General features: G+C 39.9%; 1 protein-coding gene across 1 annotated transcript in view; it reads right to left on the reverse strand.

Annotated features, from left to right (window-relative positions):
• Positions 1-237: 237 nt before the first annotated feature.
• FBXO11 (F-box protein 11) overlaps positions 238-23,320 on the reverse strand; it is an 88,177-nt gene continuing 65,094 nt past the window's right edge. Inside the window, exons 5-23 of the mRNA XM_055122308.1 lie at positions 21,581-21,710; positions 20,722-20,805; positions 20,511-20,643; positions 17,260-17,366; positions 17,053-17,164; positions 16,860-16,966; positions 16,638-16,775; positions 13,211-13,428; positions 11,610-11,695; positions 9,614-9,708; positions 6,899-7,021; positions 6,723-6,808; positions 5,486-5,562; positions 5,252-5,395; positions 2,629-2,739; positions 2,026-2,133; positions 1,660-1,768; positions 1,095-1,193; positions 238-1,006 (exon numbers count right to left, since the gene is read on the reverse strand). Of these exons, the coding sequence (XP_054978283.1) occupies positions 877-1,006; positions 1,095-1,193; positions 1,660-1,768; positions 2,026-2,133; positions 2,629-2,739; positions 5,252-5,395; positions 5,486-5,562; positions 6,723-6,808; positions 6,899-7,021; positions 9,614-9,708; positions 11,610-11,695; positions 13,211-13,428; positions 16,638-16,775; positions 16,860-16,966; positions 17,053-17,164; positions 17,260-17,366; positions 20,511-20,643; positions 20,722-20,805; positions 21,581-21,710 (2,197 nt within the window). The 3' untranslated portion in view covers positions 238-876. The remainder of the gene's footprint in view (positions 1,007-1,094; positions 1,194-1,659; positions 1,769-2,025; positions 2,134-2,628; positions 2,740-5,251; positions 5,396-5,485; positions 5,563-6,722; positions 6,809-6,898; positions 7,022-9,613; positions 9,709-11,609; positions 11,696-13,210; positions 13,429-16,637; positions 16,776-16,859; positions 16,967-17,052; positions 17,165-17,259; positions 17,367-20,510; positions 20,644-20,721; positions 20,806-21,580; positions 21,711-23,320) is intronic.

Below are 23,320 nucleotides of genomic sequence, written 5' to 3' on the forward strand. Positions count from 1 at the left end.
GTTCAAATACAGGACTGTTTTGAAGAGACTTTCTAAAGTGTACTTTAAAACATAGTAGTTTTTACCTTTCACAAAAACTGAGTTACAAGAATACTTTTTGTTTTACAGTGTATCCCTTCCTAGGAAGTCTCATTAAAACACTCACTTTCTCTAGGGGTGATTTTGAATGCTGCACAGGGAAGGGAAGGAAATAATAGTCTTAACTTTTTCTTAAAGGATACCAGAAACATTGCTGGATATAATTTAAGATTAGTGTTTTCTCTTTCATAGAAAGAACGTACATACTGGGACATGAGTACAGTTTACAGCAAGTCTAGGTGTGCTAACAAAACAGGGCACATTCAAGTACAATAAGATTTGCTTGAAATTAAAAACAAACTACATGAGATTAAAGCATTAAAATCATATTTCTCAATCTGAATACATGTTAAAAAATAAAAAAAAGCAGAAGTGCTAGCTCACATTTTTACCATATTACAAAAGCAATTGGTACCCATGTCCGTAAGGCAGCAACAAAGCTGCTTGTCTATTGAAGAGTACTACTGCAAACTGGACTGCATTCAATGCTAGTTGTAAAAACACCAGCTTTTTTTTTTCAGAAGTTGGTATCTGTACAAAATTGCAGCTTATTTTCTTCACTTCTGTCCCTTCAAAAGTCTTTACACAGTAATGCTAAAACACCCAGCTTTGAGATCCTGAGTCAATATATTGCCACTTTCTTTTTGGTAGCTTGAGCTTCATAGTGTCAACTGACCTTGTATATCCATTTTTAATACAGTCTCTTCCTGTAGCATGGGCAAATTTTAAATCTTCTTCCAAAAAAATGTTTTAAGTTATGATGTTAGAATGGCAGGACTTTTTCTTTAGGGAAGGAATTCAGTTGTGCTGCAATGTATTAGATTCTATAGGTGGAGCAGAGTCATATAGTGTATCTGTATCATGTGTAGGCTCACCAGCTAATGTACAAGGGTTAGACAATGTTCCAGCACCACAGTCACAGAAAAACCTAAAGCAAAATGAAAACCCAAAAATTAGGAAAGTGAGGGTGGGATGGGGTGGAATAGGGTAGTACAGCAAGCAAGTGTGCTACATACCTATCATGTCTAATAAACTCTACATCATGTCCCTGATGGCACTTCTTAATGCAGTTCACACATATGGCATTTCGATCTGTGGTGTTACAAGTGTGACATCTAAAAAGCAAAAGCTTGTATTATTTTTCTAGAACATGCTATTGATTCAACATACTATATTTTGCTATGTTTTTACCCTATAACCTTAGGCTTACAGAGGGAAAAAAAAAAAAGGACCCAAAGCAAAATTGATGGCTGTAGCCTTGGTTAATTCTGAAGAGGAGTCTCAGTGGAATAAATTTGTTGTGCCTTCTAAGGAAAATGACTGATCTATAAGTTACAGAAAGGCAGCTGAAAAATTTATCAAAATTGGAAAAGGTAGTGCAAAAAAAAATCTAGGAAAACAATGAGAACACCCTACATTTCCACTTGATACCAATATTTACTGTGGCAATTATATCTTTTTCAGAAAGAAACAACTTATAAGGATATAAGATAAAAATGCTGGGTTTTAATTTTTAGCCACTTTAGAAAAAGTAAGCAAATAATTTCCCCCTTCCAAAAGTCAAATAATTTAGAAGTATACCTGTAGAAATCATGCATGGGATAGCTGGTATAACTTGATATTTTATATAAACATTGGCCTCTACTAACAGCCTTTTCTATGGCATCTTGATTGTTCATTATTTTGTTATCTGTAATAGAAGAAATAAGTAAAATTCTAGAGGACACAGTAAAAAGCAGGTTCACTGTGACAGAGGGCTTTATCTGTAATGTTTTTAAAAAATGCCCAAAATGCCAAAATTGAGATGATGCTTCTTCGTAAGATGCTCCCTACAAGAGTCCTCGAGTTGTTGACTTGAAATGACAAGAGTGCATCAAGTTATCAACAGTGGCTTCTGATAATCTTCATGCCATATTTCATACACAGGCAACACAAATGCCAACATACCTTTCATTGTCACATTAACACCAGATGCTAAAAATAAGCCTCCAAACCGGTTGTTAAAAATCTGATTGCCTTCTAGTGTTGCAGTTGCATGATTTGTAATTTCAATACCTGAAGTAAAATGTACAAAAAGCAGATGCATCACTTTATATAATTCCTTCAGAGAAGCCTGAACTATAGCAAGTATAGTAAATTACTTATAAAGTACAGTAATTCTCTTAACAAAAATTAGAATACAAATTTTCAATCACTGGCCTAAAACTTTATATTGTTGACAGTAAGTTCAATATACTTGTAAATGCCATAATACGGCTTGTAAGTCCATTAATAACATTTAAATAATTGCCCAAAGTATGTGTAGGTAGCAGCTTGTGTGCATGTTGAAATCAGGAGATTGTTACTTGGAATTAATGCTTTGAACTGGCAAAAAGTTACAATTATTTGAACTCCCAATGAACTACAAGCCTATCCCAGTGTTTATAATTATGAATAGCAAAGCAGTATTTTAACTTGTCACTTCTGCAGCACGAATTGCAAAAGAAAATATACTACAAATCAACACTTAATGTACAGACAACAAACTACAGGTAACAAGAAAATACAAACCTGCAGCAAATCCATCAAATATTCTGTTTTTCCTTAAGACTGGATGACTATTAGTACTGATGAGAACACCTGCTTGAGCATTCCTGAAAATATCATTTTCTTCAAGAAGACCTATAATAAAATATTTCCTAAGATTAAAGCTAATGCATATAATGAAGTTTAGTAGCCTTTTGGGTGGTATTTAGTTTTTCTTTTATTTTTCGTATTAACTACATTGTCAAATCCACAGGATTACTTTTTTTAGCCAAAAAGAAACTTTATTAGTTACCCTGAAGTGCTTAAGAGTAGAATTTAACCAAAAATTGCTCCAAATGGCAGATAACCATTCTAAAGGAAAACTGGGATCCAGTACTCATCACTGCATCCCCAGTGCAATCAACACTACCTGATCCTCAGTGGACAGTACTGAATTAAAATGTAATTCTTTTGAAATAAATCTTTAACCCAGCAATGTTTCAGTTCAAGCTCTGAAATTTCTGATCACTAACATTCCTTTATCCAGTCTTCTGCTACATCCCACTCCCACCTCCAAAGATACCCACAAAACCCTATCATGTTCCTTTCAGGGGGCTGGGACACATGCTCTGCATGTGGGAGGGAGACCTGGGTTCAAAACATAGCACTGTGTCGTTGTATGCCCCCTGGGCCCCCAAACAAAAGCTGCTTTCAGAATTAACTGTTAATCCCCCAAAACAGTTCAGTACAAAATTAACTTGTTCTGAGCTGAGGATGCAAGTAAATGGTAGAGCATATGCATTTCATACACCAGGCCCTAAGTTTGACCCCCAGTGCACATAATCTGAAATACTCCCCTCCTCCCTCACATACTGCTTATTCTCCTGTACTATCTTGGATGCCTTCAGTTTCTATCATTTTCTTTCCAGCAACATTTTGCACTCTTTCTTTGGTAGGTTTTTAATTTCCCTTTATCAAATTTTCTTTCTTCTGGCAGTGTAACACTGAATAAGAGTGAGCTGAGTACTTGATGTCTTCAAATACTGATTCTAATTTTGAGAAGCATATTAGTTTACTAGTCTGAAAAATGGGCATAACAGCATGGATCACATGTAAAAGTATGAAACACTAAGCATTAGCTAATATTCCTTCAACAAAACCTACTCACGTACAGCAAACTAGAACTAGTTCAGAACTAGAGTTTCTTTGCTCCCTGAGGATGTTTTCTGTACACACTTGTCCTATCTGTGGTATTTAACAGGCTTTAAATTCGCTATCTCCTTGGACAAACTATTCCAAGTCACTGACTCCAATTTTTTGTATGTCCACTATAACTTCCCAGTGCTGATAAGATCCAGTCCAAACTCCCTACTGCATATACAAAATTCTGTTTCTTCTCTATACTCAACTTTCAGTAATTCTTGCCTTACAAAGCCACTCTGTTTCGTTTAACCTTTGTTTATAATATGCCACTCCACTGTACTAAAAATCTAAAAACTTTCTGGACATAATACTATGTTATTCATTTTATGCTTGGTATCTATCACATGGTTGGTAAAAGGGTGCCCAACTAATACACAAAATTAAAAAAATGGAGTATTTGTGCTTTTAATACCAAAAATGGCCAGTTCCCTCAACGGCCACCCACGATTTACCAGTGCATTCTCGACTTTTAAGAGTTATTTTACTGTGGCTGGAGTGACAGCACAGCGGGTAGGGCATTTGCCTTGCACGCGGCCAACCCGGGTTCGATTCCCAGCATCCCATATGGTCCCCCGAGCACTTCCAAGAGTAATTCCTGAGTGCATGAGCCACGAGTAACCCCTGTACAATGCCGGGTGTGACCCAAAAAGAAAAAAAAAAGTGATTTTACCCATGAACCTTCTCTCTAGACCTTACAAATAAACCAACCATTCTGTAGTGTTTATTTTACCTTGTAAAAACAAGCAGATGCCACTTTCGTATGCAATTATAAACTTTTTGAGCCTACCAATACAATCACGATTTGGTTGGAGTAATTTTCTGTGAAATCTTGGTATGTCTGAGTAAGCTAGCTATTCTTCCATGAAGATACGTACAACGTTGGGTTACTGATTTTTTAGGAATGGTGATGAATTTTCCTTCACTATACTCCCCCTACTCTCTATGAACAACATGTAGCTGCAAGGGGCAGTGATTGGAACTTTTGCCTCAGTGCAAAGTCAGTGGACCTCGATGGATACCAAACCAGGCACACTTGGTTTCATTAGTTCCATTGGCCAACAAACACAGTTGTAAACAGGTACAAAGCAATACTTGTTTACTACAGACATTTTTCACATATTTACAGATTAACTTCTCACACCTACTTCTACAAATTGACTTTGAAGTTTATTATACTCATATCACTGTTCTGAGTAATAAAAGGTTCAGAGAGAATGTAAACAAATTATGCTACCTTAAAAAACCTTAACAAGTGAGACACTCAAGATGACTACAAAAGGAAAATTTCTGAAAACACGTCTCCACTAATTCTAGACACCAATCTTCTAAGCATCTCAGGACCTGATATGAGAAAAGACTAAGATTTGTGCACTTGTAACATATTAACTGGAAATACTCTTGATCATTAAAGATATAGAATAGTGTAAAACTGGGGTTTTCACTAGTGCAAATTTAACAACAATACCTCGACCCCCATTAAATATACAGATGCCACCATCTCTTCCATCATGGATTTTATTTCTTCTTAGTGTAGGATTACTGTCTGTCTTAATCCACACTCCAGCCATTGCATTGTCAAATATTTCATTGTCTTCTATACAGCCTAGACCTATAAATGCAAACATTTAGGCTGTTATTTAGAAAGTATATTTCTAAACACCATTAGTGTTAAGAAAAAGCTGAATGACAATCAACATACCAGAATTATAAACTAGAATTCCACCATTCTGTCCTCCCCAGATTTTATTGCGTCTAATTTTGGGGTTGCTTCCAGTCCTATAGATAAAACAGAGAATACCATTTCAAATGCTCTCTCTCACGGCATTAGATGAGGGCTATTTGACTCCGATATCCCTATTAACCACCCCTTCACGGGAAACTCCACCTCAATATTAGCAAAAATTAATGATATACTTCAAGATGTTCAAAGAACTTCGTCAATAAAGAAACTGGTTTAGGTTTGGAGGTGTAGCTCTGGCAGAGTACCTATCATGCACATGTGAAGTCCTGGGTTCAAGCCCTACCCCCCAAAACAACACAAAAACACAGCTTGTTTAAGGGCCAGAGAGATGGTTCCAAAGGTTACAGTTCCTATGGCACTGCATGAATCCTAGAGCACTGCTGGGAATGGCCCAAAGACCAGAATGAAACCAGAACCCTGCTCCCCCCCCCACCCCCGCCAAAAAAAAAACAAAAAACCAACAAACAACTCCAAAACCAAAACCAACACCCCCCAAAACAAAACAAAACAAAAACCCTTGCACTAGTTTAATTTTGCTAAATTCTCTAACAGGGCATAGTTAGCTACTGATTATCATTATTGCTATCCAATCTAATAGCTAAACTGAGGAAATTAAATAAGGTTACAGTTCTAAGGGGCTGAAGTGATAGCACAGTAGGTAGGGCGTTTGCCTTGCACACAGCTGACCCGAGTTTGATTCCTCCACCCCTCTCAGAGAAGAGCCTGGCAAGCTACCGAGAGTATCTTGCCTGCACAGCAGATACCCATGGCAAGCAGAATAGCATTGACAACTATACTTTTTTTTAGTTTTTTTTTTTCTATCTTGGTACCAGAGGATGTGCTAAACCGCTGAGCTGTATTTCTGGCTCCTTCATATTTTTTTTTTTTTTTGAGGTGTGGGGGTTTGGGCCATACCCTGCAGGGGCTCAGTAATTACTCCTGGGCGTGCTTGGGGGACCATATGGGATGCCAGGAAGGCCCCTCACAATTAAAAAATGTATAATCTTTTAATTTCCAATTATGATGGAGCACGCCAGTCACAATGTACTGACAGAACAATGAGCTGCACATGCTGCAAAGTTCTCTCTCACACACACATCCACAGAATCAGAAAGACTACTAAATAACAAGATTTCTTCTATATCTTCCATGTACTCTGAATAACTCCCCAAAACTCAAGAGTGGAAACACTTACCTTATTTGAACCCCTGAATACATATGATTATAGATATCATTGTCCTCTAGCACTCCATGTCCATTGTCATAAAAATAAACTCCAACCTAAAATTAAAAAACAGTTTTTTTCAAGATAAACAAGTGCTTACAAAACAATCTATTTATTTTTTGTGCAACAGTCTGAGTTCATCTTACCTGCTTGCCACTGTGTATCCTATTTCTTCTCAGGACTGGAGTGCTGCCAGTTGTCACCCAGACCCCAGCCAGAGTGTTACTATAGACTTCATTCTCTTCTATCACGCCTTGTCCTTTCTCATGCTAAATGAAAGTTACATTGATTACATTTGTCTCCTGTACACACCCACACCCATCCACGGGAAGAGAGTCTAAGGAGCTGCCATGCTGGGCCCTGGTCTGACCCCTGGGCTCCACTGTGGAGGACCACCCCAGAGACAAAACCTCAATTTTCAAATCTAGATTTAAACAGTGATGATTGGGGCTGGAGAGACTGTACATGGGGTAGAGTGCTTGCCTTGCATGTGGCTGACCAGTGTTCGATCCCTGGCATCCCATATGGTCCCTGAGTACTGCCAGGAGTGATTCCTCAGGGCAGAGCCAGGAGTAAGCCCTGAGCATCGCAGGGTGGGAGTCTCCCCTGCGTAAAGTAATGCCATTTTCCTAGTAGCATCTACATAATGTATTAATCTTCCAAAGCTTCTGGGGTTGTTGTTTTATTTGGTTTTTGGGCCATAGCCAGTGATACCAGGGGCGACTACTGGCTCTGCACTGGGAAACGTGGTACTGGGGATCAAACCCCCCCTCCCCCAAAAGATGCACACCATCTGTCGAGCTGCCTCTGCTCCAAGCTACCCACTACCCAAAAAATTAAACAAAATTTTTCTTTGTTAGTGTTGCTCATTTTTTTTTTTTTTTGGCTTTTTGGGTCACACCCGATGATGCGCAGGGGTTACTCCTGGCTTTGCACTCAGGAATTAACTCCTGGCGGTGCTCAGGGGACCAAATGAGATGCTAGGAATTGAACCCGGGTCGGCTGCGTGCAAGGCAAATGTCCTACCCGTTATGCTATCACTCCAGCCCCCAAATTTTTATACTGTTCTCTATGTGTTTTGGGGCCACGCCTGGCCATGTTCAGAGATAACTCTCCTGGCTCTGCACAGAAATTACTCCTGGTGGGGCTCGGGGGACCTTATGGATGCTGGGGGTCAAACCCCAGTTGGTAACGTGAAGGCAAATACTTCACTAAACTAACCCAACTCCTGATTTTGTCCTTTCAAATCTATTACAGTAAGAGTTGCAGCAATCTATTTTCTTTAGCAAAATAACTTATTGAAGATCCCTTATTTAGTAAGTTATCTAAAATGTATTACTGATCAAACCCTTTAAAGTGTAAGGTTGTTTAAGTTGCTAAATATTTTTATTTTTAGCAGGTTGAAAACATGGAAATTTCAGACATGTAAATAAAAATCAGCTAACCATTTGCATTAAACAAGGACCTTTCTGAAACTCAACATTTTCTTTGTTTTGGCTTTTTGGGTCACACCCAGCGACGCTCAATGTTTACTCCTGGCTGTGTGCTCAGGAATTACTCCTGTCGGTAATCAGGGGACTTGATGGCATGCTGGGAACCATATTGGTCAGCGTGTGCAAGGCAAACGCCCAACCCACTGTACTACTGTCCTGGCCCCATTTCAATGTTTTCTCACTATAGTTAGTTATGGTGGTTTTAATATACAAACATAGGATCAATATATAGGCTTACAGTTTAATTATATTTCTATAGAAATTCAAATTGAAAACTGGCCTTTTCCGAAATACTGCCAGGAGTAATTCCCGAGTGCAGAGCCAGGAGTAACTCCTAAGCATCGCCGGTGTGATCCAAAAAGCAAATAAATAAATAAATTTTACCTTTTCAAGTTTAGTGTTACTGTCAGTGATACTTCAGTTAACACAGCTAGAGGATTTCAAAGACCCATACAAGTAGTCATAATGGCAAGATTCCAGTGTAACAAATACAACAGATTGACAGTTGCTGAGAATGATAGTTGCTGAAATTTAGCTCATACTACCAATTGAAGATTTTTTTTTTTTTGCTTTTTGGGTCACACCTGGCGATGCACAGGGGTCACTCCTGGCTCATGCACTCAGGAATCACCCCTGGTGGTGCTCAGGGGACCATATGGGATGCTAGAATTCGAACCTGGGTTGGCCACGTGCAAGGCAAATGCCCTACCCGCTGTGCTATCGCTCCAGCCCCCCAATTGAAGATTTTAATAAAAAGGTACTATGCCTGAATTTAGTCAGCTGCTGATTAAATTTTATTTACAACATACACACTATAGAAAATTATGGACTAGAGTGACAGTCAGTGGGTAGGGTGTTTGCCTTTCATGCGGCTGATCCAGCTTCTCCTGGCACCATACATGTTCCCTGAGGAGTGATCCTGAAACGTGGAGCCAGGAATAAGTCCCATGTATGGCAGATGTGGGCCCCCCAAAAAAAACACAAAACAACAAAAAGCCATTCACACACCAGCAGAGGGAACAAGATTCTTTTTTTTTTTTTTTGCTTTTTGGGTCACACCTGGCGATGCACAGGGGTTACTCCTGGCTATGCACTCAGGAATCACCCCTGGCCGTGCTCAGGGGACCATATGGGATGCTGGGATTTGAACCCGGGTCGGCCGCGTGCAAGGCAAACGCCCTACCCGCTGTGCTATCTCTCCAGCCCCGGAACAAGATTCTTTTTAATTTCTAAATATTAAAGGTAATCGCAAATTCATACTCCTCTAAAAACTGAACATGGCCTACCTAAAGCTAAACATGACTGTCTCCACTCTTTTCTCCTCTGGTTTTGATAAATGAGATTTTAAAATTGTATTCATTAACTTACCACATAAATTCCACCATGCTGGCCATCGTGAATTTTGTTATGTCGAACGATTGGACAACTGTTTGTCCTAATCTGAATTCCTGCTAATGCATTGCCTATTTGAAAATGAAAATAACAAAGTCAACATATGGAGTTTAGTGAAACACAGAAATTTACATTATACAGTAAAATTCTTTTTTTTTCTTTTGCATTTTGGGTCATACCCAGCGATGCACAGGGGTCACTCCTGGCTCTGCACTTAGGAATTACCCCTGGCGGTACTCAGGGGACCATATGGGATGCTGGGAATCGAACCCGGGTCGGCCGCGTGCAAGGCAAGCGCCCTACCCACTGTGCTATCACTCCAGCCCAATATAGTAAAATTCTTTAGAGATTTAATAGAGGTGTAATTGTGTACTACATATAAAACAGGGGCTGGAGTCATAGCACAGCAGGTAGGGTGTTTGTCTTACACGCGGCCAACTTGGGTTTGATTCCTCTGTCCCTCTCGGAGAGCCCGGCAAGCTACCGAGATTATCCGGCCCACATGGCACAGCCTGGCAAGCTCCCCGTGGCATACCGGATATGCCAAAAATAGTAACAAGTCTCACAATGGAGAATTATTGGTGCCCGCTCGAGCAAATCGGTGAGCAACGGGATGACAGTAATACAGTGATATAAACAGAACTAAGGCATGAAAAGATAAGGAAGGGTAACAGGCAATATATACTAGCTAGGAGCAGACCACTTGGTGAGTTTTTTTTTTTTTTGCTTTTTTTTAGGTCACACCCGGCGATGCACAGGGGTTATTCCTGGCTCTGCACTCAGGAATCACCCCTGGCGGTGTTCAGGGAACCATATGGGATGCTGGGATTTGAACCTGGGTCGGCCGCGTGCAAGGCAAACGCCCTACCCGCTGTGCTATTGCTCCAGCCCCACTTGGTGAGTTTTGAATTCCAGAAATTCTTGCTATCTCCTGACCATAAATGGGGATACGCAGAAGTGTGTAATTCAAAAAGTTGATGTGAATATTGTATGACTTAATTGAGGTAAAGTGCTCAGCAGGGGCATGGAGCATGCTTTGCTACCTATTATCCCACGTGCTACCCTAGAAAACATCAGTATCTTAGTTTGGCACACAGACATCTCAGTCACTATTCACTGATTCAATATCTCAAAAAGTTTTGTTTTGTTTTTGGGCCACACCTGGCAAGTGGTCAGGGGTTCCCCTTGGGTGGGCACTCAAGAATCACTTCTCGTGGTATTTGGGGGAATCAAACCCCAGTCAGCGGCATGCAAGGCAAGCACACCACCTGCTGTACTATTGGTCCGGTCCCTCAAATATTTTAATGAGGAGCATTTTCCCTTTTTAGTTTTACCAAGGTACAATGAACTATCACAAAGAATTTAAACACAGAAATAATAATTATTAAACAATAAAATGAATATAAGAAATATTTGCAAATACTTCTTCATACAAGTATGGTCTTAACATCCCTGGCATTTGTCATAGTGCTTGATATATAATAGATATATGTTAGATGAATCAATACGCAATAGTCTTTTTTTGGGGGGTGGGGAGGGCTGTGGTTTTGGCCACCTCTGGCAGTGCTCAAGGGATACTTCTGGCTCTGCATTCAGGAATTACTCCTGGCGGTGCTCAGGGGACCATTTGGGACACTGGGGATTGAACCCAGGTTGACCATAAAGCAAGCCAAGCACCGTATCTGTTGTACTATTGCTCCAGTCCCTGGAATAATCTTTCAAAGACAGGTCACACTCAAAAATTTTTTTGGCTGTTTTTGTTTTTAGCTTTTTTGGGTCACACCCGGCGATGCTCAGGGGTCATTCCTGGCTCTGCACTCAGGAATTACTCCTGGCGGTGCTCAGGAGACCATATGGGATGCTGGGAATTGAACCCAGGTTGGCCGCATTCAAAGCAAATGTCTTACCCGCTGTGCTATCGCTCCAGCCCCCACACACTCAAAAGTTTTATAGAACAAAATGATGTGCTTACCATAAATGTCATTTCCTTCAATAAGGCCTCGTCCATCACCAAAGATGTAAACTCCCCCTTGATTTCCATTAAATATAGAATTTCCCCTATAAATATGTAAAATGATTAAAATGAGGAATCAAATTAGATTATTTCTAATTTATAATACACCAAGCTCTGGAACACCCACAAGTATTCGAAACAAAACAGCCCTCTTAAATGTATTACCTTAGAAATAACAAAAACATTGAAAACATTTTTTTAGTTGATTCTAGAAACATCTATTGAACACTGGTGGCAAGCTGTATATTCCAGAATCTACTTCTTCAACAACCCCACCCTGCTTTTGGGCCACACCCGACACTGCTCAGGGGATCATACAGGATGCCAGAAATAGAACCCAGGTTGGCTGTGTGAAAGGCAAGTCCCCTACCTACTGTACTATCACTCCTACTATCACGCTACTTTCATGAAGCCAGAGAGAGCAAACAAAATTGCAAAGTCTGATTTGATTGAACTGTAATAGCTCTGGGCTAGCATAATAGCAGAGCAGACAGGGTAGCCCCTCCCCAAATAAACGTAACAGCTCCATCTTGATACCCTTAGATGGGATCTGCCTGCTCTTTCACTGTCGCCAGAGGAGGCAACAGGAACCACTGAAGAAAAAGGGCAGTTTCAGGTTTGGATGTTTGGGTTTTCCTGTCCAAGAATCTGAGATAATTAAGTTTACTGAATTATTGCTATTCTTCCCCCCACCCCTGCCCTCCAAAAGAAAGACAAGGACATTCCAATTCCAAAAGCCATATCCCTATGTAATTTAATCAACACAGGATAAGTAACTGTGCACTATTCCATACCCTACTCCAATCACCAGTCCAAGGACTGTGCCAGTCCTGAGATGTAAGAAGGTCGAAAACAGCTGGTCTAGATCATTAAAAATTTAAAAAGGACATCCGAAAATGAACACCACAGGGGCCGGAGTGATAGCATAGTAAGGCATTTGCTTTGTGTGTGGCTGACCTGGGTTCGATCTCTGTGGTATCCCACATGGGCCCTGATCACCACCAGGAGTGATTCCTGACTGCAGAGTCAGGAGTAATCCCTGAGGATAGACAAGTGTGGTCAAAAAATAAATAAAAAGTAAACACCACAGCAGTGTTTATTCAACGCAAAACTTTTATATTTCATGTTAAGGGCCAAAGTCCTTTGTTATGCAGGAGCCCAGGTTGACACCCAGACTGCATACCCTGTGCAGCACTGCCTTGCCCCACAGTGATGCTTAGAGCCAACTCCTGGCTCCGCGTTCAGGCATCACTCTTGGTCGTGCTTGGGGGACCATATGGGATGCTGGGAATAAAGCCTGGTGAGCCGTGTGCAAGGCAAATACCCTACCTGCTGTGTGCTATAGCTCCGGCCCCCAAATAAGCATTTCTTAATAGAATCATTTATCTGACAATCAGACACTGCTGTATAACTACAACCATTAGACTTTTGCTTATAAGTAAAAATACACACACTTCAAAGCAGTCAGATGTTTAGAAAAAAAAAATTAAGAGTTAAAGCTATGTGGCTTATAACTTGACTTATAAAACAAGGTAATTTCCATCTAATATTATAAATACCTTATTGTTGGGTCACTATTTGAGGTAATCCATACACCTGCAAAGTTGTTTGCATAGATTTTATTCTCTATGAATTGTCCTCTTCCTTTTTCATGGACATATATTCCTCCAGTTTGTCCATGATGAATTTCACAGCGGACCACTGTGGGGTTAGCATAGGCTTTTACTTCAAAGCCTGCTATCCTGTTTCTGTGTATGTTGCAACTTTCAAAGTAACCCTAAGAGAAACAGAAATTAAGCCTAAAGGTAAGGCAACTTTCCAAAACTGACATTTGAAAAGATGCTTTAATTTCAATTAACAAACACAGAAGGAAACATGTTTTAATGAGACAAAAGAAATACAAATCCTCTAAATCAGTCTAGGAGGTGATGGGAGGGAACCTGGGGACACTGGTGCTGGGAAATGTACACTGGTGGAGGGATGGGTGTTGGAACACTGTAAGACTTAATTCCAATCATGAACAGCTTTGTAAGGGTCTATCTCACAGTGATTCAATAGAAAAAGTTAAAAAAAAGTTATTTCACCCCATCCCTTGTCTATCTCTTTTCAAAAAATTAAATGTGCTCTTTCACTCAATTTCCCTTGGTACTAAGTATTTTCTTTCAGTATTTTCCATGAACTGTGTTCTATCTGTATGTCTGTATACCTACTAGAACTGTGTTCTATCTGTATGTCTGTACACCTACTTCACCCTGATCAAGTTCCTGCAGAGAAAGGCCTGGAGTGAGCTCAGGATCAGTATACACAGACAAGCAGATCACAGCAGGCTTTCCTGAGCTTTTCGCCAAATTGAGTGTAGATAAAAACGATAATCTAAACAGTGTTCTTCAACCACTGGCCTGCAGACCAGAGCTCAACCCCAAGTGTAAAAAGACTGAAACCACTGGTCTACTGCCATGGCTGTAAGTGCTGGTCTGTGGACTGGTAGGCAAGGCTGGCTCTGAACTGCCGGTATGAAAAGGTTGATGGTGCCTGCTCCAGAACATGGACAGGCAGGTAAAATGGACCTCTGAGAGCCCGGGGACAAGGCCCTGTGACCAGCCTCCTCTGGGTGGCATTTAGAAGGCTGGAGTCTGATCCATGCACTGCACTGACATGGACTGTCCAGACCTACAACCCAGTGTGTACAATCTCTGGCGCATCACAGTCAAGTGTGTGTCCCAAGTCATCACAACAACAACAAAAAAAAACAAAGAGAAGGACAAGTGGGAGGGTGGGGAGGGGGACGTCGGGAACGTGGAGAGTTAAATTCAAAGTAGTTTTTAGGTTTCATTTTCAGAAAATGCAAAAAAACTATAGTGTAAACTCTTTCACCTGAAGTTTACTCTTGTTTTTCCTAAAATGGTTAGATTATGTAAGAACAAACCAAAAACCCACAAATCTTTAAATAGAACAGTTTTTTCTCCTTTGATTTTGTATGAAATAAATGCCTGTACAATTATATACATATAAATTACTATGACAAAACTAAGTACCAAAGAAGCAAACTTAAGAGGCTAGATAGGATAGGAGGTAAGTATAGGAGGGAAGAATAATAGTATAGGAGCTAAGGCTCTTGCTTTGCTTGCAGCCGACCCCTGCCAGTATATAAGAGGATCTGAAAGTTACCTTAATAAAAATTAGGTATTAAATGAAAAGATAATTTGAATAGATGTTCAATAACATTTTGAAACAGTGACCTAATTTATTGGCTACAGATGGTTGCCTTTATCTTCCCCTGTGGATAGCCACTGCCCAAATCTCCTATTTCATAAGATAGCAGTCATAGAAAATTAGACTACTCATCCAAAGATTAGAAGTTAGGATTCAACATCTGAATATTGACGAAAAATCATTCAATACATAACAGAAATTCCATGTTGAGAGACTGTTTTCTGAAGCAGCTAGAAATTGGAATCCCTTGCTTTCTATGCAAGGTATGGATAGTGAGTCAGATTATTCTTTTATTGAGATAACACTAACTGCAAGGCTCTACATAGCTGTTTTATATCTGCAATGCAACTGCACTCCTACAGCGTCATTACCATTTTTAAAGCAGGGATTAGAATAATAATAATGTCAATTACAATCTATATGTCTGTATGCATTGGTAGGAGACAAAAGTCTGAAGGTAAGGAGTATAGTCCCATTGGTAAGGAACTAACCCCACTCCCGTCACATAATTCCAATCACCTTAGATCTGAAATATGGAGACATAGGGGCAATGCTTTGGATCCTGTCTTGCTAATAATCTAGCAACAACAGCAATGTAAGTAGAAGGGAGAAATTACTGCGACACTGAGAAAATCAACAGGACCTTTCATCAGGCCTTACCTTCGAGGCAAGATCTTAATAACTAGAGTTATTTAATTGATGAAACTCAATTGCCCAGAGTCCACATATGTTCAAGGGAGAAAAATTCACCACTGATGACACTTAGCTTTTGGACTAGCGGTCTATTTGGAAAGCAGTTCACTAGCATTTGAAGTGATTTCAAATCAGGCTTACAGTAATATAATGGAATGAACTAACCCCCACCATCCCCCCAAAAAAGACACCCTAAATCCTAAGGAGAAAAATTTGGAAATAAAAAAATAAATAAAATTCTAAACTAAAAATAAATGACATGATCTAATTTCAGTCTGAAGTTTGTTCACCTCACAGTATTTAAGACAGATTTGTTCCTTGAGTTGGCATGAGTCTGTCTCACTTCAGTCTCAGGAGCAAGTGCAAGGGCCCAAGCCATAAAACTTACAAAACACCAGAGAATCAAGTTCATTTCTTCTGCTCAGGCCCCTTACTGCTCTTTCACATTCCTTATGCAACTATCTTGCTTATAAATCGGGAGTACTCTTGAAAACCCAAAAAGGCAATACAAGGCCTTAGTAAAATGTAGAATGTACTAGATAACTTATGGTAATCAAGTAGAATGTCAGACTCAACCTCCCCTCTACCCAAAGAATCGGAGATATAAAAGCACTTTAAAAGTTGTATCTACATCGTTTTTTCCTATTTCTCAGGGCTTACTCCCGGGGGGGAGGGGAATCACAGGCAGTGCTAGAGATCAAACCTGGGTGGATTGCAGGCAAGGCAAATTCCTTATCTACTGTACTATGCCTCCAACCCCTCTATTTCTCTTATTAATAAGTGTTGCCTGTCAACATTAATGTAACAGGAATAAAGTGATACCAAATTAATAAATAAAACTACGTTTCTCAAAGTGTACTCTGTAATTTGTTATTGAGAGAAAAAAATATATATACATATATATTTTTTTGCCTCCTGCACCACTTAAGGCCACCTCCCTCACCAAGGGGATGGGGGACGGCGCTCGGCTTACCCGCCCAGCAGCGCCTATTGAGGTAATATGATGATAATATAATGCTGAAACTATCTGAAATTAAACTCATATGAATTAAATTTTTTTGTTGTTGAAAATATTCTTACCATGCCATGATCAAATGTGAACACACCGACGTCACGACCATGATGAATATGATTCCGTCTAATAATTGGATTTCCATGATTTTTAACCCAAATCCCAGCTAAAGCATTATTGGAAATTTCATTATCCTCATATATTCCCTATAATTAACAGAAACAAATATTAGTAGAAATTCAAAAAATATTTTCTAAAAAAAAACCATGCAACACAAAAATGTCAAGTACCTGTGCATGATCTGTTATGTAGAGTCCAACGTTCTCACAGTCGCTGATGTTACAGTGCTTGATGGTGGGGCACGCTCCTTGGCCACTGACGCACACGGCAGAGCCGACTGGAAGACAAACAGCGCATCTTAGAGGCCTACTGGGCAAAAGCACAGGGAGCTATTTGGTACTCAGACGTTTAGGGAATACTAACCTGTACATGTACTCCGGATGATACAGTGATCAATAATAGGGCTACAATTCACTGTAATCTCTAAGCAGTGGTGTGCATTATGGTGCTGGGCAGATTTGTCATCAGGGTTAAACTGGAAAGTAGAAAATTTTTTTTTGAAAGAAACAACCTTTCCCTTACGATCGTAATGATTTTAACATATACATCTTCAATATCAAAATTTCTTACCCTTATTGTCATATATCCAACATAAGCATCCTCAGAACCTTCCATAAAAACGAAGGTTGAATCTCTAGTGTTTTCAATTATAACTTTGTCTGCTACTTTTCCAGGTGCTGTAGACGAACATTTGAGAACATAGTAAGTATATTACCTTCATTAGAAAGATGGATAGAGGGGCCGGAGCGATAGCACAGCAGGTAGGGTGTTTGCCTTGCACGCAGCTGACCCGGGTTCGATCCCCGGCATCCCATATGGTCCCCCAAGCACCGCCAGGAGTAATTCCTGAGTGCAGAGCCAGAAGTAACCCCTGAGCATCGCTGGGTGTGACCCAAAAAGAAAAAAAAAATATGGATAGAAATTAAGAATTTTTACTTGGGATGGTGAAAGTTTCCAGATCTCACACATGCCAGGAATCTGTTATTCTTCCACTAAGTTACAACCCCAGCATTTAAAAAAAAAAAAAAAGGTTTAATCATCAAAAAATACTGTTCTGGGGGCTGGAGTGATAGCACAGCAGGTAGGGCATTTGCCTTGCACGAGGCTGACCCGGGTTTGATTCCCAGCATCCCATATGGTCTCCTGAGCACTGCCAGGGATAATTCCTGAGTGCAGAGCCAGTAGTGACCCTGGTGCATTGCTGGTGTGACCCAAAAAGCAAAAAAAAAAAAGAAAAAAATGATAATACTGTACTATAGAACTAGTAATAGAATGCTCCCATCAATGCTTTTGGGTGGATCACATCCAGTGAAGCTTGGGGATCACTCCCTGAACTTCCCTGGGAACCATGGGGAAATGCAGTGTGACAGGAACAACCCTAAGGCTCCAGAATGTAAAGCTGTGCTCCAGTCCCTTGAGGCATCTTTCTGGTCCAGCAGAGCCCCTTGTCTTTTTTTTCAAGTTGGGTATTTAGAGGAGGGAACATGAAAAACAAGTTTTGAGTAGATAAGAACTAATTATTCAAAAAACCGTTTCAATGGCACAATGAATGTTAAGTCACATTTAATGGTATATTTAACTACCTACATTTACTGTGGATCTTATTTGAGAATACTCAACTACAAATAGTATTCAATATCAGTATCAAATTCAAAGGCATATTAAAAATGGTTTCTTTTGTAAACTGAGGGTCCAGCAGCAAAAGGGGCTCTGGTAAAGAAGATGGTGAGGATGAGGAAAGAGAAAACTCTTATTTTTTTGATCTGGAAAGTAATGAGAATTACTAGACAAATTTTCGTATCTTGCCCACCTCTTTCTTTAGGGTGAGAAAGAAAGGCAATAAATAAAAAGAGAGGCAAGAATTTATATGTTCACATATAAACTGTTAATAAGTAGCTATTATTATATATTTTTTGGCCATACCTGGCAGGGCTTGGGGATTACTTCTGGCCAGGCATATGGGGTGCCGGGGATCGAACCCAGTACAGCTGCATGCAAGGCAAGTGTCTTATCTGCATGTACTACTTACCTCCCTGGCCCCAGCATTATCAATGTCTAATACCAGAAGGACAATTCTTCTCTTTTTTTTTTTGGTGGGGAGGGAGGCCCACTTTGTGATCCCCAGGGGTTACTTCTAGCTCTGTACTCAAGAATTACTCCTGGTGGGGCTCAGGGATCACGCTGTATGCCAGGGACAGAACCTGGATCAACAACATGCAAGGCAAATGCCCCACCTGCTGTACTCTAACTCCACATTAAGAGGACAAACTTTCAAAAAACGAGCTCATGCTCAACAAATAATTCATTATTTTAAAAACCTGACTATAAAAAGAAATTTAAAATTACACCCTAAATTTATTATTTAATTTTTGTTCATCAGGGCCACAGCCAGAGACAGCTATGAGGGCCGTGTGGGCGAATGCAGACTAATGTTTGGTCACAAGGTGAAGGCCTGACAGTTCCGTACTCCGCCTGAGGACATCAGAACCACCAAAAGCTGTCTGGTGGGATCCTGTGGTGCCGGGGGTCAAACACAGGCCCACCACATGAAGCCATATCTCTAACTTGCACAAAGAATATTTTAAAAATATACCTGCTTTATTAAAAACATAGCAACACGACAGAGGCTGGAGTGACAGGATAGCAGGTAGGGTGCTTGCTCTGCATGTGGCCGGCCCCGGTTTGAATACCAGCATCAGACATGGTCCCCTGAGCACTGCCAGGAGTGATTCCTGAGTTAGGACCTAGGAATAAGTCCTGAGCAGCACTGGGCACTGCATTCCCGCCAAAAACAAAACAAAACAAAACACAAAATTCAAAAAAACAAAACAAAACAAAGAAACCACAGACATAGGAGCCAGGGAGATGGCTCTGCCTGGACAGAGATGCCTATTTTGTTTGAGCCCTGGAACCACGTGGCTCCCCGAGTACTGAGGGAAGCCCTGGTGATCTTGGACAGCATGGCCCGAAGCACTCCTGGATTCTCAGACCCTAGCACTGAGCTGTCTGGCCCGGCTGGATGAGTATCACAGGGGTGGCTGACGATATTCCTTCATTTCTTTCATTCAGATAGTGTCAAGAACACTGCTTGGGGGAACCCTCAACCCCAATAAACAATAATCCTGCAAAAAAAAAAAAATCAAATCTTTTTTGTTTGATTTTCCTGCTGGTATCAAACCTAGGGCTTCACATGTGCAAGGCAAGAGATCTACCACAGAGTTTGCTACATCCCTGGCAAAAACATTAGAATCTTATTTCTAACGAAAGACAAAACAAATAGCTTAAAGAAGCTGGACCATGTACCGATACTAAGAAGTACAAGGGCACAGAGTCAGAGACAGCACAGAGGGCAGGGTGCCAGCCGTGCACATTGCCAAGCTGGGTGTCCCTCAGTCCTGGCAGGATTATTCCTAAGCACAGAGCCAGGACTAAGCTGAGCACTGCCTGGTGTGGTCCTAAAAATACAAATAAATCAGCCCCCCCCCCAAAATACAATACAATACAATAAAAAAAAAAGAAACACAGGAGCTGGGGAGGTGGCTTGACAGTAAGAACCTATGTCTCATCTATGTCGGGCCCTGGGTTTGATTCCTTGGCACTAAAAGAAAAAAAAACTCAGAAAATGATATGAAAATTTATCTATAATTTTAGAACTGCCATGCTTCAATTTTCACCATATTAAATATGTATAACATTTGACTACTTTCCTTCCGAGACAGAATCAAGATATTGATTAGATTTTTAAATCACTAGCATTTAAAAAAACACACGTAAATAAGAATAAGATCATAAAATTCCAATGACAATACTTTTAAAAATACCTGCACCAATCATGGTGATTGGAGATTCAATATATATCCATTCATCAGTATATATTCCAGAATGAACAAAGATAAGACCATCAAAATGAGCTTCTTGTACTCCACCAAGGGCATCTTCAATTGTATCATAATACTAGAGAGAAAAAACAAGTCAGTATAGAATTGAAAGACTCCTATTTTAAGTCCAGTAAAAATTACAAATCAAACGTACCAGCATATTTTCTCTTCCTTTATATCTTGCAGGGTTACTGTAGAAATGTTCAGCAAATCCTGGTTTTACATGTGCACCTTTATACTAAAATATCAAAAACCAAAAATCAAACCACTGATTAGTGATATAAACATTCTCAAGTTTAGTACAGTATGAATATTTTTCCTTAATATCAAAACTATTAATTATTCCAACATACTGTTGCATACTTGCAAACTGCAATGTAAAATGTGGGAGAGTTATGACTCATTAATATTCAATGAGAAAGGCCAAGTTTTCATTCTTGTCATTACCATTATTTTGGGGCGTATTTATAAAATAATTGTAGTGTAGCAAATGGATGACTTTGTTGGCTGGTAAAATGTCACTGGTTTACTTTTGCAGTGCTGAGATTCACAGATGCCAAGGCAAGCCTCCTCCACCAAGGCACATCTGTATCTTAAACTCTATTTTGATGTATCTTTTTTTCTGCTTTTTGGGTCACACCTGGCAATTCACAGGGGTTACTCCTGGCTCTGCACTCAGGAATTATCCCTGGCGGTGCTCAGGGAACCATATGGGATGCTGGGATTCGAACCTGGGTTGGCCGAGTGCAAGGCAAATGCCCTACCCGCTGTGCTATTGCTCCAGCCCCTATTTTGATGTATCTTAATGGAACTCTGCTTTTGTAGGCCACACCAGGCAGTGCTTGGGGCTTACTCCTGGTAGGGCTCAGAGGACCAAATGGGTGTTGGGAATCAAACCTGGGTCAGCCACGTGCAAAGCAAACGCCTTATTGTCTATCTAACCAAGCTTGAAAGGAACTTTTAATTATAAAAACAAAACTGTAGACCAGTAATTTTCTCTATAAACTTCATACCAATTGTTGGAAACTTTCTTTCCAAGGATTTGGATGTTCATATTCTTCTGGATTAATCTGGTAGAATTTTCCAGGTTCAGGATGCATCATAGGGCGCGTATATTCAAATACTTCCATGTATAATCGTTTCCTGGAGAAAAATAAAGATTTCCTCATAAAATCTTCTTTAAAATATAAAAAAAATAGTCTTCAAAAAACTTTCAAGAATATAAAAAATAAGACTATTAGATGCAAATATTTTGGGCTTAAACAATTCAACTACATATGACATATAGTCCATATAGTCCAGTAGGTCCAATAGAATAAAAATGTCAAATCTTCAAATATAGATTTTTTGTCAGGAGAAACACCACTTTTACTATCATGGAATCATAGAAGGATTATTTAATAAGAAGACTAATGATGAAATACTTAGAACTTAACTCTTCTCATAACTTCAGTTCATACGAATCCTATGAAATATAACCAAATCTTAGAAACAGAGTGAGTGATATTAACTACTGGTATTTCTTGTACAAAATAAAATCGTTTCTCTTTTGTTCATTATTTTGAACAGCATAAAATATTATTTTATTTCCTTTCGATCCTTATTGGATAGTTGTGTTTATTTCAGTTGTGACTACATAGTATATAAAATTTCGTATGTTCTTTTCATTTTTTGTGGGGGATTTGGGTCATCTGAGTAGAGCTCAGAAGACCACGATGTGCAGTAATCAACCCAGGTGTACAAATTCTGGACTGGGCCCACTGAGTTCTCTCCTTAGCACTGTTCTTAAAATCTTAAAAATAGAGCATTTCCTTTATTAAAATCTCTGGGGAAAAAGACTGTTAATGATATATTACAACATCCAAGCAGACACTTCACTGCTTAGTCTACCCCCTTATTGTGGGACACTTAAAATTATTTCTCATTCCTCAGCACCCAACATGCTATTATGAAAGATATGTATGTAAGTCAAAACTTTTTTTCAGAAATCAAGCAGCAATTTTAAGGTTCATGAACACAGCTATCAAATTCTTTTCCTAAAAGTAATGCATGACCCGGGTCCAATCGTGGCATCCCATACAATCCCCCAAGCACCACCAGGGTTAATTCCTGAGAGCAGAGCCAGAAGAGACCCCTGTGAGTAACGAGCATCACAGGGTGTGACCCCCCCAAAATACGAAAGATTAAAACAACAACATAAGAGATTTTTCTCTCTAGGGTCTGGAGATATCCGTATGTCTGTGTTTTTTTTTTTTTTTTTTTGTAACAGATATTATGTACATACCTCTTGGAGAGCCCGGCAAGTTACCGAGAGTATCCCGCCTGCACAGCAGAGCCTGGCAAGCTCCCCATGGGCGTATTCGATATGCCAAAAACAGTAACGATAGGTCTCATTCCCCTGACTCTGAAAGAGCCTCCAATCGTTGGTAAAGACAAGGAGAGGCTGCTAAATTCTCAGGGCTGGGAGGAATAGAGATATTACTGGTGCCCGCTTGAGTAAATCGATGTACAACGGGATGACAGTGATACAGTGATATAGTGACAGGGTCTGGAGAGAGAGTATAGCACGTAGGGCGTTTGCAGTGCACACAGATTTCCAGTGGGAAGACCTGGATTTTTTACGGGTGTGGCTCCAAACCGAACAAAATAAATAAAAACAATGTACAAAATCTGTATTTTCACTAAATTACCAAATTTAACTTTTACAAAGCAATTTAATAAAAGCATTTCCTATAATCATATAGTTGATATGA

The sequence above is a fragment of the Sorex araneus genome, chromosome X, assembly GCF_027595985.1.
Source record: "Sorex araneus isolate mSorAra2 chromosome X, mSorAra2.pri, whole genome shotgun sequence".
NCBI lineage: Eukaryota > Metazoa > Chordata > Mammalia > Eulipotyphla > Soricidae > Sorex > Sorex araneus.